The sequence below is a fragment of the Halichoeres trimaculatus genome, unplaced genomic scaffold (genome assembly GCF_033239565.1).
Source record: "Halichoeres trimaculatus isolate MK-OKI-2021-1 unplaced genomic scaffold, fHalTri1.1 fHalTri1_scaffold_1, whole genome shotgun sequence".
Taxonomy (NCBI): domain Eukaryota; kingdom Metazoa; phylum Chordata; class Actinopteri; order Labriformes; family Labridae; genus Halichoeres; species Halichoeres trimaculatus.
Window position 1 is genome coordinate 25812655 of NW_027437179.1, and position 13037 is coordinate 25825691.

The 13037-nt window shown below is 37.1% G+C and overlaps 1 protein-coding gene across 1 annotated transcript; it reads right to left on the reverse strand.

Annotated features, from left to right (window-relative positions):
* Positions 1-71: 71 nt before the first annotated feature.
* Positions 72-12475, reverse strand: prkar2ab (protein kinase, cAMP-dependent, regulatory, type II, alpha, B). Its single transcript, XM_074673204.1, has 17 exons — positions 12334-12475; positions 12102-12220; positions 11201-11293; positions 10990-11117; positions 10811-10901; positions 10557-10674; positions 9990-10064; positions 5125-5361; positions 4781-4816; positions 4555-4694; positions 3300-3406; positions 3058-3211; positions 2812-2913; positions 2614-2688; positions 2440-2505; positions 2170-2308; positions 72-766 (listed from the first exon to the last, which is right to left on the reverse strand). Exons 2-17 carry the CDS (start codon positions 12204-12206, stop codon positions 642-644), a joined length of 1791 nt encoding a protein of 596 aa, XP_074529305.1. The 5' UTR covers positions 12207-12220; positions 12334-12475; the 3' UTR covers positions 72-641.
* Between the last annotated feature and the right edge of the window lie 562 nt (positions 12476-13037).

Consider the following 13037-nt stretch of genomic DNA (forward strand, 5'->3'; position numbering starts at 1 on the left):
TCATCTTTAGTTAAATGCACATGCTGTCTTATTTTTAAATAGTCATACACTAAGAACAAGGTTACACTTTCATATCCTATACTACCAGTTTTGGGGTTAAATTGGAAATCTGATTTTTCCATTGCTTTGTATTGTTTACAGCTAAAAATTCCATATTTTCATCACACAAGTGTTTTGTAAAAACCTTATGTCAATTTGTATTAGCTGCTGTCTCTTTAAGGTTCCCTGCTTCACAAACCCCCTTCCCTCTGATTTGCCAGCCCCCTGATGGCCTGTTTGAGGCAGACCTTAGTGTTTGAGGCCTGCCCCCTCCAACGTGTTATCAACCAGTCAGATCCTTATGTGATGACCTCGTTATTCCAACAAGTCTCATGAAAATCTCCTGTTTTTATCTAGAACTGACCGTTTTAATCAGTTAACAGACAGGTTCAGGTATTTCTTCATCATATGAATATGTGGTGGTTTAAAATTTGCACACATTTAGTGTGGACATCCAGCATTGCTACTTAATACCAATGTGTCTAATATAGAAAAGCATAATATCCCCTCTTCAGTTGAAATAAAACAGAGGGGAGACACCAGTGTTACATACTGCCACTATGCTTGACTGAAATAATACTTCATTTCATAAAATATTCCTCCTAGTGTTTCAAATCTACACTAGAGCCGAAGAGTGCCACCAGCTGGTCTTCATACTGGGAAATGTTCCTCTTCATGATGTCCATACAGGGTCCCAGCAAACGTTCAAACGCCTGGATGTCAATAACTGAAAGAAATTAATTCCAGGTTAATTATTTTTCCAGTCCTTGTATAAACTGTGCACAGATGTAGACCATGCTGTCCATTAACAAATGCACAGCTGACACTCCTCCAAAATTTAGTTTGCCTTAAATCAGGCTTAAGTTTTCAGTTAAGCTTTGTTTTAGAGTACTAATATGATGTCAAACAGTGTTAAGAAAAGAAAAATGTGTATGAAATGCTTTTCATTTGCAGAGGTCAGTGAATATCATTAAAAGGGAAAATATATTTGTCTGATCTACTGCTGTAAAAAGCTCTGAAATCCTTTGCAGACTTCAGATCAGGACTTCCCTCCTCAGCTGCTCAGTGCTGTCTAATACTTGGTCCAAATTCTTCTTGTGTGCATAGAAGATCTTAGAGTTTTTGGGTGTAACTACTCATTCACACCGTCTCTCACCTACATATTGTTTTCCTGAACATTTATGTTGGCTGCTTGCTCCATCTAATCCACAGACCACATGAATGTAAGATGTTCAGGAGAAATACTGACCCAGTTTTTAGCATATAGCCACAGAAACATAAGAATTGGTGAGTGTGGTGATGTCTTTCCCCTTCACTAAGTTATCTTTTGCACAGTACAGATCTATTTCTTTGCTTGTGGTTGATAAATATGACTAGTGTGTAAAAGTTTAGGAAGGATTGTCAACGCTGAATTTGTGAGTGGGGCCCCTGGTCACTGAGCTCTAAGGGTCCGGTTTTTGATGGGATGTTTATGTCAGCTGAGAGGTTTTTGGTTTTTTTTGACTGTGTGTGTAAGAGATATAATCTTTACATGCTACCATTTTAAACTGTGTATGACACAACACATTCCCAAAATACTGAAAAGTCCCTATACAGGCTAACCTGTGAATGATACTTATTTTAACCTAATCTCAGTTTTTGAATGACTGCACACTGCAAAGATATTGTACAACATATTTTCTTTATGTTTATCCTGTTAAAGCCTTTCTTTGAAAATGTTAAAGGGGTAAAACCATACTGTTAATTAAGCACAATGTGGTGCTCAAAAACAATGAAAAAAAACCCAATTGGAGTGCGTGAGGCTAAAATCTTTCCTCTTTCTGTTTTACAATTTAATTATTTTGACATAATTGACTGTGCGTCAAACACTGAAAATTTACGTCAGTGTTAAGTAAGATACAGTTATGGAAATTGATTGAATCTTTCAGAAGGGGGAATGGAAAAAACAACAACTTTTTATTCAAATCCTGAGAGGAAAAAAAAAAAGTTAAACACTAATCTTTGAGTTCTAAGGATTAAATTTAAACTTTCATTTTCTGACTTTTTCCTAGAATCTGCACAATCAGGATTCTGAGATTTTATTTTTAAATTCACTTCTACAAAAGTCACAGACCAACACTGGTGACGTACCCAACAATTTGGTTTCCCCCACGGCGTAAACTGATGCTGCTCGAGGTTTGTTGGTGACCAGCGCCAGTTCCCCAAAATACTGTCCACGGGAGCAACGGGCCACCTCCACCTCAGTGTTATCTTGCTGACCTGCCTTTGTCTGCAAAACACAAACATATAAACCTCTGAGTCGAGCAGTCTTCAGTGAGTCAAGAAACTTAAAAAAAAGTTTTTAAAAAATGCATATTGAATAAAAGATTAAAGATACATTACAGGTAGTGAGATGCTTACTTTGCTTTTTATCATTATCTTCACCTGTCCTGATTCCACTATGTAGAAACAGTCAGCTGCGTCCCCCTGCAGGCACAGAAAACAGCATAAGCATCTCTTTACAGAATAAGGCTTCTAAAGTCCAACAAAAAAACAGCCAAAGACATACAAACAAACAAAAAAACAACTCCATACCTGCGCTATTATCTGCTCTCCATCCTTGAACACTCGAGCCCCCAAAACATCCACAATCTTCATTCTTTCTGAGAGCTGGTGAAATGAAATATATAATGTGGTGACAAACAGTTTCACTGCTGAAATACAAGACAACAAAACTTTCATCAGTTTTCATTTATTTTGTTTGTGAAGAGTTTGATATTTATAGACCCAAACCTCTAGAGACTTCAGCAGAGGAACACACTCAATGAAGGCCTCATACGTCCGCCTCTTCTTTGCGTTATTTTTAACAATGAGTCTGTGAAATGTGGCTCGATCCTGAAAAATGTCAAAACAATATTTAAATGTTTTACATCAAATTTAGATTAAATGTATTTTCAGCAACAGTTTAGACTTGGTGCTTTGTTTGAGAGTGTATGCTGCTGTAAAAACCTCATGATCAGAAAGGTTTATAGAACTCACCAGCCCCCACAGAGCGCCCTCCTGTGTTGCAACAATGGTAGCAGCCCGTGGTGTGTTGTACATGAGAGCCAGCTCCCCAAAGCTTCCCTTATTGTCATACTTACCAACACACACATTCACTCCATCCTTCTCCACCAAAATATCATACACACCCCTGGAATGGAAAGTAGTCAGGCGCAGACATTAACCAAAAATCATCACCTAACTGTGACTTAATGAACATGACGTTTTCCGCCTCTCACTTCTCTATGACATAGAAATTATCTCCATCATCTCCCTGGTCAATGATGTGCTCCTGAGGTTTGACCAACACTTCAAACATGCCGTCCAACACCTCAGAGAACTGCTCCTGGAGGACGGCAGAGAAGACAGGTTTCAAGAGCCAGAAAAACTCACAGGGGTTTGCTTCAAAAGAGGATTAGGGGCGGGACAAAGGAGGTGAAAATGTTTCAAGATGAAATCCTAATGTACAAACTTATCTTCTTTTATGATATTTCAGTATTTCTATGGACTAATTTATTTTAAGTACTTTCCTATGAAATAACACCAAACTCCCGTAACATCACAGTGTATTTCCATTTTACCCTGTGCATTAAGACTTAATCTGATTTAAATCTGTTACATTAAGACTTTATTCTGACTTTAATCTCAAAACATTTGGACTTTTAAGAGTACTCTCATATAATACAGCTTCATTCTAACTTAAATCATAAGGATTAAGACCTTATCTTGACATTTATCTAAAAAAAAAATCAAACTTTATTTTGTCTTCAATCTCGTAACATAGTGACTCTATTTTAGCTTAAATTTTGTAACATTATAACTTTATTTGGACTTTAAACTTAAAACATTATGACTTTATTTCAACGAAAGTCTCAAAGATTTAGACGTTATTCGGACATAAACCTCATACTTTGTTTCAATTTAAATCATGCACAATTAATCCTCTAACATAATGACTTTGTTAGTCTTAACATTTGACTTAAATCTTAAACTTATAAATTTAAACTTTATATTAACTCTAATCTCTTACAGTAAGGCTTTATTCTTGTAATTCAGACTCTATCTTGAGTTCAATCTTTTATTTTTAGACTTTATATCAACTTTTTAAAAAATCTCTGATTATAACATTCCTGTATTTTAACTTAAATAGTGAATATTGGGACTTGATTTTGATTTGACTTTGATATTGTGGAACAAAACTTTATTCTGACCCTTATCTTTTATGGAGAGATTGTTCTTCTTACTTTAACCTTATAGATAAGACTTAAGTTTCACTTTATTTTATAAACTACCTCTATTTGTTTTGGTTTTTGACTGTTGTCTTAACACATTACACATGAATACAAAAATATTTGGATAAGACATATTTTGGAAAAAAAGAAGAAGCTACGAAAACTTCTTATCACTTCTAAATAGTGCATTCAACAAAGTTGATGTGGAGTGAAAGGACAAAGAAAAGAAAAGGAAAAAAGGACCAATAGTTTAGTGCCGTACCGGCTCCAGTGTTTTGAACAGTAAAATGTCTTTGCAGGCATCCTGAAGTCTGCGGCGCTGCACGTCTGTTTTTGGATGGACGACCCGAGGTTCTGAGTCGTCGTCCTCATCATCATCAGGGTTGTATGCCTCAGCACAAACTGCAGCAAGATGCTCGAGTTCAACACTGTGCAGCCTATACAGTCAATATGATATGTGGGTTACACAGAAAGCTCTACTTACTGACCTGAAACTCTGCGGTTATATTTGCCTGTTGTTGATTCTGCGGGTAGAAAAAGAAACGTTTTTAAAATGTAAGTTTAACCTATCATCCCTCATTGTTTGACTTTATTATATTTAAAGGTAAATTTCCTAAATTCATCAGTGAATGATCTGTATTATAGTAAGATTTGGTCCGTGTTTGTTTTTGCACACTTTCCTGCTCCTCATACACAGGACAGTTTGCCTGGATGTAGCTTTTAGTTTAACTTCTAGATTTCTGTTTTTCCATTTTATGTGTGTTGCTGTAAAATCTATGAACAGTTATATCTTTCATTTGGAGAAGGGCAAAAATAACATGAGACTACTCACTAACAGAGTCCTCCTCTTCCTCCTCCTCATCCTTATTCAACTTGGCTTCAAAGGACACTCCCTTCCGTGTAGGTTTGAAGCTGCGTTTTTTGGCCTTTTGTTCATTTTTTTGATTCTCAAGAATTTTTGTAAAATGCTGCACGGCAAATTCAGCCAAGTTTGGCGGCCTGCGACGAAGAACCTCCACGGTGTACCCCTGCAGCAACTCCTTCAAGCCAGCTGGTATCTCCACAGCATTCATCACTAAAGGTCAGAGGTCACAGATTCAGTTTTGACACAAATACAAGTTTGGAAACAAAAATCTCAGCTGAAGTCAGTCTTAAGCTTTTTAAAAATACATCTGTGTGCACTCTCATCTCAGGAACCGTGATTCCTCGTCCTCGTTTCCACACTCTCTCCAACAGTCAGCTGCTCATTGATCTCTGTGTTTAGCTCAGCCTGCTGGAAAGTATTGATCAGGACTTTTTACATCACATGTAATTAAGGGCTGTCTGATGGATTTTACATCAGGGCTTCATGTCCTGAGAGAGTGAGAGAGAAAGAAAGAGAGCAAAAGAAAGACATAGAGGGAGAAAATGAAAAGATGTTAGAAAAAAACATTAAATTAGGAAAATGATTTCCCTGTTCTGTTATTTGTTTTCATACAATGAAAAATGTTATCCATCTGTTTTATTTACCACTTTTCCTTTGCTGCCTATTCCAGCTGTCACTGGGCACAAGCCTCGATGCACCCTGGACAGGCTGCCAGCCAATCACAGAGAGGCATCAGTTAATACCTACAGGCAATCTGAAGTGACCAATCAGCCCAATGAGTATTTGCATATAGGAACATGCAAACTCTACACAGATAGGCACCCGCCTGAATGTGGAACAAAACCAGAAACCCTTCCTGTGAAAAAGCACTATCCACTGTACTAGTGTGTTTTGTGTTTTTTTGATATTGGTAATTAAATCTATGGCTGCACAGTGGTTCAGTGGTTAGCGCTGCTGCCTTACAACAAGGTCACCAGTTCAAATCCCGGTTCAGACAAGGTGGACCTTTCTGTGTGGAGTCTGTATGTTCTCCTTGTGCATGCAGGGTTCTCTCCGGGCGCTCCGGCTTCCTCCCACAATCCAAAAACATGCTCATCAGGTTCAATGGTAACAAGAAAGATTGTCTTTCTGCGTGTGTCAGCCTTGTGACTGACTGGCCACCAGATCAGTGTGTACCCTGCCTCTCGCCTGAAGACAGCTGGGATAGGCTCCAGCCACCTGCAACCATGAACAGATCAAGCAGTAGAAAATGGATTCGTAGTTTGAGATTTTTGTATCTCATCTGTTTATGCCAGTGTGTTTCATGCCAAGCTATTAACAGTGTTAAACAGAGCCAGTATTTCTGCTGACTTGCTAATTAAGGGTCCAGTAGTCCACTCCAGGGTTTAAGTGTGTAGAGAGAGTGCAGAGGGATGCTTGGAGAGCCTCAGCTCTGATATAAAAAAAAGTCAAATACCGTAAGAAGCTTCTATATACAGTAAGTGAAAATGAAAGTTTTTCTGTAGTAGGCAATTCCATTTTAAAGTGTTAATTCCCACCGGTGGGAAAGCCTTAGAATGTGAATCTTATTGATCATCTGCTGACTGCTTCTCTACTCCTGGCAATATGGAAATGTTTTCATTTTAAAATCCCTAATTATCAGTATCATAAACTTAACTTAGACTTGTACATATACAATACCAGACAGGCAACGAATGGTCAGTTTTCATTACCAAAAGCAAGTACTAATTTTCTAAAATATATTGTAAAATACAGAGCAATGAAGGCATGGAATTCCCTACCACTTTGAACAAATTAACTTGTAAATGTATTTTTATAAACAAAATTTAAAAAACCACATTGGCTCATCATATTCGTAGGACAATAGGCACATAGTGGTTGTGTCTTTCTTTGGTGTTTTGTGGATTACATCCATTTATTTTATTTTTGAAAGACGTTATAAAATTTCAATTTGTGTGTTGTATGTTTTTATTTCTCTTTCCAAATGTGACTGATTGTATAGACTGTGTTGCATTCTTATTAATTTAGGTGTATACATTATATGCTTGTAAATATGCTTGTTTTTAGCCTGGACCCCAGGAAGACTAGCTGTGCTCCAGGGTACAGCTAATGGGGACCCTAATTAAATAAACAAATTCACTCAAATGATTATACTGTTCTTCTTTCTGTGATGTCTTTTCTCTTGTGTAACTCTAAACTGTATTTTCATGTATCTTTTATGCTGTTGCTAAAATTAGCTATTGTTTTTATACAAAGACATAAATGTTCATAATCTTTCATTTTTTCATATAAATGTTCAGAAAAAAAAGAGAAAATGAAAGTAGGAAAAGGCTTCAAAAAGAGAAAACTCTATTTTGTAAATATTGATTCTTCTTTTTATTTCTATACATGCTGATATTCACATACTGTCCATTCAATCTCATGATGAGTTCTCTCACAATTTCACATTTAAACAAACAGAAAGAAGGCGTACTTATTATTTGTGGCCACAGAGTGGAATGTGACCTTACAGACAGTCTGAAAGGTGTGTATTGCTGACAGATTTAACACACACACAGTACAAAAAATGCACCTTTTTCCTGATATGTGTACCTGCTCACAGATAACAAAGGTAAGGCACAACATGTTCAGAGCACTCCTTCAAAGTAATACAACAGAAAAGATTTAAAACAATAAGAAAACATGTAAAACAAAGTGGAGTGAGAACATTCGACTGTCTGTTTGTGTATCTGTGTGTGTGCGCACGTGTGTAGTTATCGCTCTGAATCTTCAACCGGTTTAACATCTTCCCGGGCTCTACGACGCACTCTAGAGGATAATCAAGTATATTTTTGGAAAATTGTTAAAATGTCTCAGTGTCGTATGATTCTTTGTGTTTGTGTGTGTATCTGTGTGTGCATCTGTGTGTGTACTGCTTATAACTGTATAGTGTTAAACAGTCCTGTTCCAGGTTTTATTCGTTAAATCATGAGTAGCCTTCATCACAGGTCCGGTGCTAGCCAGTTCAGGAACTTCATGGCACACTCAAATCCTAGGAAACAGGCCTGAAAAAACAATGACACAAAGATAAACAGGGTTGAGTTTGTGTCTAAAAGTGATGTGATTAATCATGTTTGTTATTTGTTGAGCAAAATATGATATGAATCATTTTACCTTAGCTGACAAAGACTACCTGTGCCCTTATCCACCTCTTTTTTGTTCTGAATCATGTATTTTTTATTCACTTTTTATTTTAACATTCTTTTTGGATTTATCTGAACAGAAACTGTAGAATTTTCAATTATGAATGCTTTCTCGTTTTGTTTATAATTTTCTGTTTCTTTTTCTTCTAAGAACTGATTCTTCCCCTTTTATAAACAGCTTTTTGGTGTTTCTGTGTTTTTCCACAACTAGAAGGGAGAGATTAAAACAAATACAATTTAAAATCTAAAAGCCAAGAATCTTACTTTTTGTATCTGCTGCTGGCTGCTTATACAATAATTTTCTTAAACATCAAAATTTTCATTTGTGTTTATGTTGTTAAATTAGAATAACAGGTTGAAGTAAAACATGTTCAATATAATGAGGACGGCATACTGATGCTTCTCTGTATGAGCTGTAACAGACTTAATAATTGTATAATAAGCTATAAGAGGCTGGTTTGAGTGAATTGAAATTATTTTTTCTTTTGGATTAATAATTCTGATTTTGAAGTCAGAATCTCAAAGAAATAAAGTCTGAGTGGTCTTTATTTATTTGTCTAACCTCATTAAAATAAAGAGGCAGAAACATTTATTTTGTACCCTAGAGTTCAAAAACATTCTGGGTGTCTGTGATTCAGTGCATTGTTTGTCGTACTTTGAGTCTCCATCTTTAACATTTAAAACTTTTTTTAAAACTCTCTCACGACAGCACAGTGTAATGACTGAACTGTGCTTTAAAGTATGATGAACCAAACTAAGTCCTTATCCTGGGGCTTTTCAAAGTGCAAACAGCCTGATGTCAGATATACCATTCAGCCCCCCACAAAGTCAAAGATAAGCCAAAGTGCACTCACTGCATTAGCAGGGAAGGCTCGAAGCATGACAGCATTGAAGCCTTTATACAGAGAGCCCACACCCTCCTCTCTGACCAGCTCCCGCAGAACGTCCCGGAAACCATTTGGATATTTCCCCTCTGGAGCTGAGGGAAAACACATCAAAAAATAAGTCAATACACATTTTTCAATCAGACACATATGCTTTCAACACAAAAAAAGTTTCACTTATACTATGACAGAAAGTAAAAGTTTTTTCTAATAAAAGTGCAAAATAGATGAGTCTTAGATATGTTGCTGTTTTTTTATATCATCAGACTTGTTAAAATCTACACATAAAAGTATGTGGATATTGAAGAAGCTTATAAACATTAAAAAAAAACTTTGCAGGCGTTTTATTTTTCTATGTAAAACAAATCTTTTGATACCTAACAGAAATTATTTGAAAACTCTGGACAAAACAACTGACGCTTAGCTAGAAGAGAATAACACTCAAAAAGTTTCAATCTCAATGCAAATTAAATAAACAAAAAATCCTGATCCAGACATAGAGTACACTTGTGATTGTGTCAAAAAAAAGAGCTTTAAAAATGTTTAAACCAGAGACTGACCTGTCTGGAAGCGAGACTTGAGCACATCAGGTGGAATTGCAACTGCCCAGTTGAAGATACCAGCCATCCCTCCTGCAAACAGCACGCTGGGAATACTGAGCTCGTTGTGGCTTCAGGGAAAAGAAAAACGGTTTAGCTGCTAAACTCAACTCAAACTAACTTTATCACAGAGGGCTGTAAATACTGTGAGCTAAAAACAAACACTCACCTTTTTCCTGGAGGGGTGAGGAGGTTCTTCAACCACTCGTATGACGTAAAGTACATCCCACTGGCTGGAACATCTTAGACATGAAACAAATATCAGACATACATTACTAAAAAACAAGTTTGTTGTTAAAAAAACACTAAAGTTCCTCCGTCAGGAAGCACGAGTTAGACCAGAGGATGCACACAATAATTTTTTCTTTTTAATCTTTTTAAACTTAACCCCAAACAGATGCTTACTCAAGTGATTCCATTTTCCATTTGGAGTGAAAAAATAAATCAAACAAAATTGATTTGAATAAATAAAAATGATCTACCCATTTTTTTTCATATAATCAGAATATTGATTTTTTTCTTTCATCTCTCACAGCAAAACATGTTAATTTCTACAGTTTGTTTTTCCTCAGGTTGTGTCAGTTTGTGTCTTAGTCAGTGACACTAAATACAAAAGTAAACATAGACAGAACTCATTTGTCTACACTTCTCGTCATAATTTCAACAGTTTTCATCCTCTTCCATCCTCTATTTTCTCACACTTAGTTTAATATATGTGGCACCTGCTGACTCACCTCTCATGAGCGTTAGAGCAGTGCCTTTGTAGATTCCTCTGATCCCAGACTGCTTGTACAGCTGTTTAACACAGTCCATGGGTCCTGCATACTTCACCTGCCCTGATGTTGCTTGAGTCTGTGACAACAGGACACAAGCAAAATCTTCAGTCACCACTTCAAAGAAAACCTCTCCAAAACATGAAGTAATGACACATCTATAAAAGCAGAAGCATGCCCAATCACCACATCTATAAGAACACATAAACTCTGACCTGTAGAAGGCATTTGATTCGCTCTCCGGGAGCCATGATGGCTGTTGTGAAAACTCCGGACAACATCCCGGCAGCAAACAGCTGTGGATACCTGTAGGAGATGGTGTTATGATAAGTTTACTACCCAGAGAGAGTTAGAAATGATCACAGAATCATCACTTCTAAAAAGCTTCACCTACGTCAGGATATCATCAGGAGATTTTTGTTGAAGCTTTTTGCCCAGACCAAATCCAAAGAAACAGACAGCAAACATGGGAGTGACTCCAATGATGGGGGCAGCCATGCCTTTATAGAGACCTTTAACACCCTGTGAGGAACACATCAGACAAACACATTTAGGCAATATTATGTCAAACCTTTGCAAGAGATAAGGGCAGTTTGTGTCCTAACCTCTTTGGCTATGGTCTTTTTAAAACAATCAATGGTCCCATTGTAGATAAGGCTCTCTCCTGGTTTGGGTTTGGGCTGAGTCTGTAAACGCACCTAAGCAAAGAAAAAGAGATGCTCTTAGTTTTTACATCACCTGGAAAATAAATATAAAATAATTACAGCAGTGTTTATATCACTACAAACCCCAATCTTAGCCCCAATAAATGAGTTTTGCTACCAACTCTAATACAGACAGTGATTCATAAATATGTAAAGAGTAAATACTGGGTGTATGTTTGCATGGTAACCACATCAGAGCTAGTTTAACTTCTTTTCTGCTGGAGGCAACTGGCAAGTGTTTGCTGACAGTTATTTCTGTAACAAGAAGTCATGTTGTTTACAATTTATTACTCAGCTCCCAAGTGTCCACAAAAGTACTAATGCAGCCTGCAACAATGATTAACTCATATCCAAGTGGAAAACTTTAATGAAGTCAAGGCATAGTCACAAGATGATGACAAAGGTTGTTTGATGAGCACTTCAAATTTACAATAACTGCTTTATAAAAAGTTTATCTCAGGCTTAATTCAATGAATACTGACGTAACTGCTATAGGTTTCATGAAGTACCAGGTGAGGTCTAGCAGTACAGGAAGTCATTCTACCTGCGGTGAGCTGAGTCATATAACACTCACTGAGTGTGTATGTGGGTCAAAGGGCTGCAGCAGGCTGAGCTCTCACACTGAGCTTACTACACCAACATGAACATTCCCATTAACCTTACAGCAGATTGGTAATAGCGCCTATTTCACTTTGACATATGTGTGTAACAACTGGCTCCATTGGCCGCAGTGTCATTGGATGCACTGTTTCCTAACGTAGCACACAACGTGTAAAAGAAGCACAAGAAGCGCAGTTATCACTTTAATCGTGTCGAGTGGATGTCCCGCGAAGACCAGGCAAACCCCTCCAAAGCCACCGGCGAAGAAGTTCTTCAGCGGGCTGATCGGCTGCGGTTGTTTGGACATTTTTACTTTCCGCTCTGCAGGAAGTACAAGCACAAACCGTACCGCTTGAATGCATCGGTGAGCGAAGATAAACTCACCCACTCACTGAGACAAAAAAACAATAACAACACAATGGATGAGATCTCACCTGGTCGACAGTGGCTGTGAAGTGTGTGTGTGCTGCTGTCTCTGCTCCCTGATGGACCTTTCACCCACTTCTCAACCCGGACCTGTTAGACCGCTGCACAGCTCTACACTGGTACGCCTTCGTTTAGTGCTCGGAGAGGAACTCCGCACTTGTTTGGCAGTTTGAGTTAATTCACAAAATCAGAGACCACAAAATTAATGATTGACTCATGACACAAATATTAGATATTATTAGATATTCGGTTTTGTTTCGTTGGATTTGACTTTTAAACTTCCAAAAGCTTAATTTTGTGTTTGTCCACAGCACTGTTAACTTATTTTAAGAGTTTGCCAAAATATTTATTCCAAAGATTAAAGATAGTTATGTGCCAGTAAATGAAAGTAAGGTAAGTCGTTATGATGAGATATATTCCCAGACCTCAACAACTTTCTAAGCCGACCATCAATTGTAAGATGTTTGCTACCACTGCCCCGAATTAACAGAAAATATTCCACTTTAAAAGCACTTTTATGTTTCTATATAACTATTAATTTAATCAATTAATGTTAAAATGTAATGTGGTTGTATGCTTTTTTTTATTATTGATTTCTGACTTCTCAAAGATTCAAATTTACTGGCTCAAATTTGGATTAAACAAACAAACAAACAAAACATAAAATCAATTTGGAAATTCCTAACTTCTGTTCAAACTGGAAAAAAATCTC

Coding starts and splice junctions, on each gene's coding strand:
- prkar2ab (XM_074673204.1), bottom strand. CDS start 12,206: ATGTCCAAACAACCGCAGCCGATCAGCCCGCTGAAGAACTTCTTCGCC. Junction 10,902..10,989: donor TCTCCTGATGATATCCTGAC/GTAGGTGAAGCT, acceptor CATCTCCTACAG/GTATCCACAGCTGTTTGCTG. Junction 3,212..3,299: donor AATTTCTATGTCATAGAGAA/GTGAGAGGCGGA, acceptor TTTCCATTCCAG/GGGTGTGTATGATATTTTGG.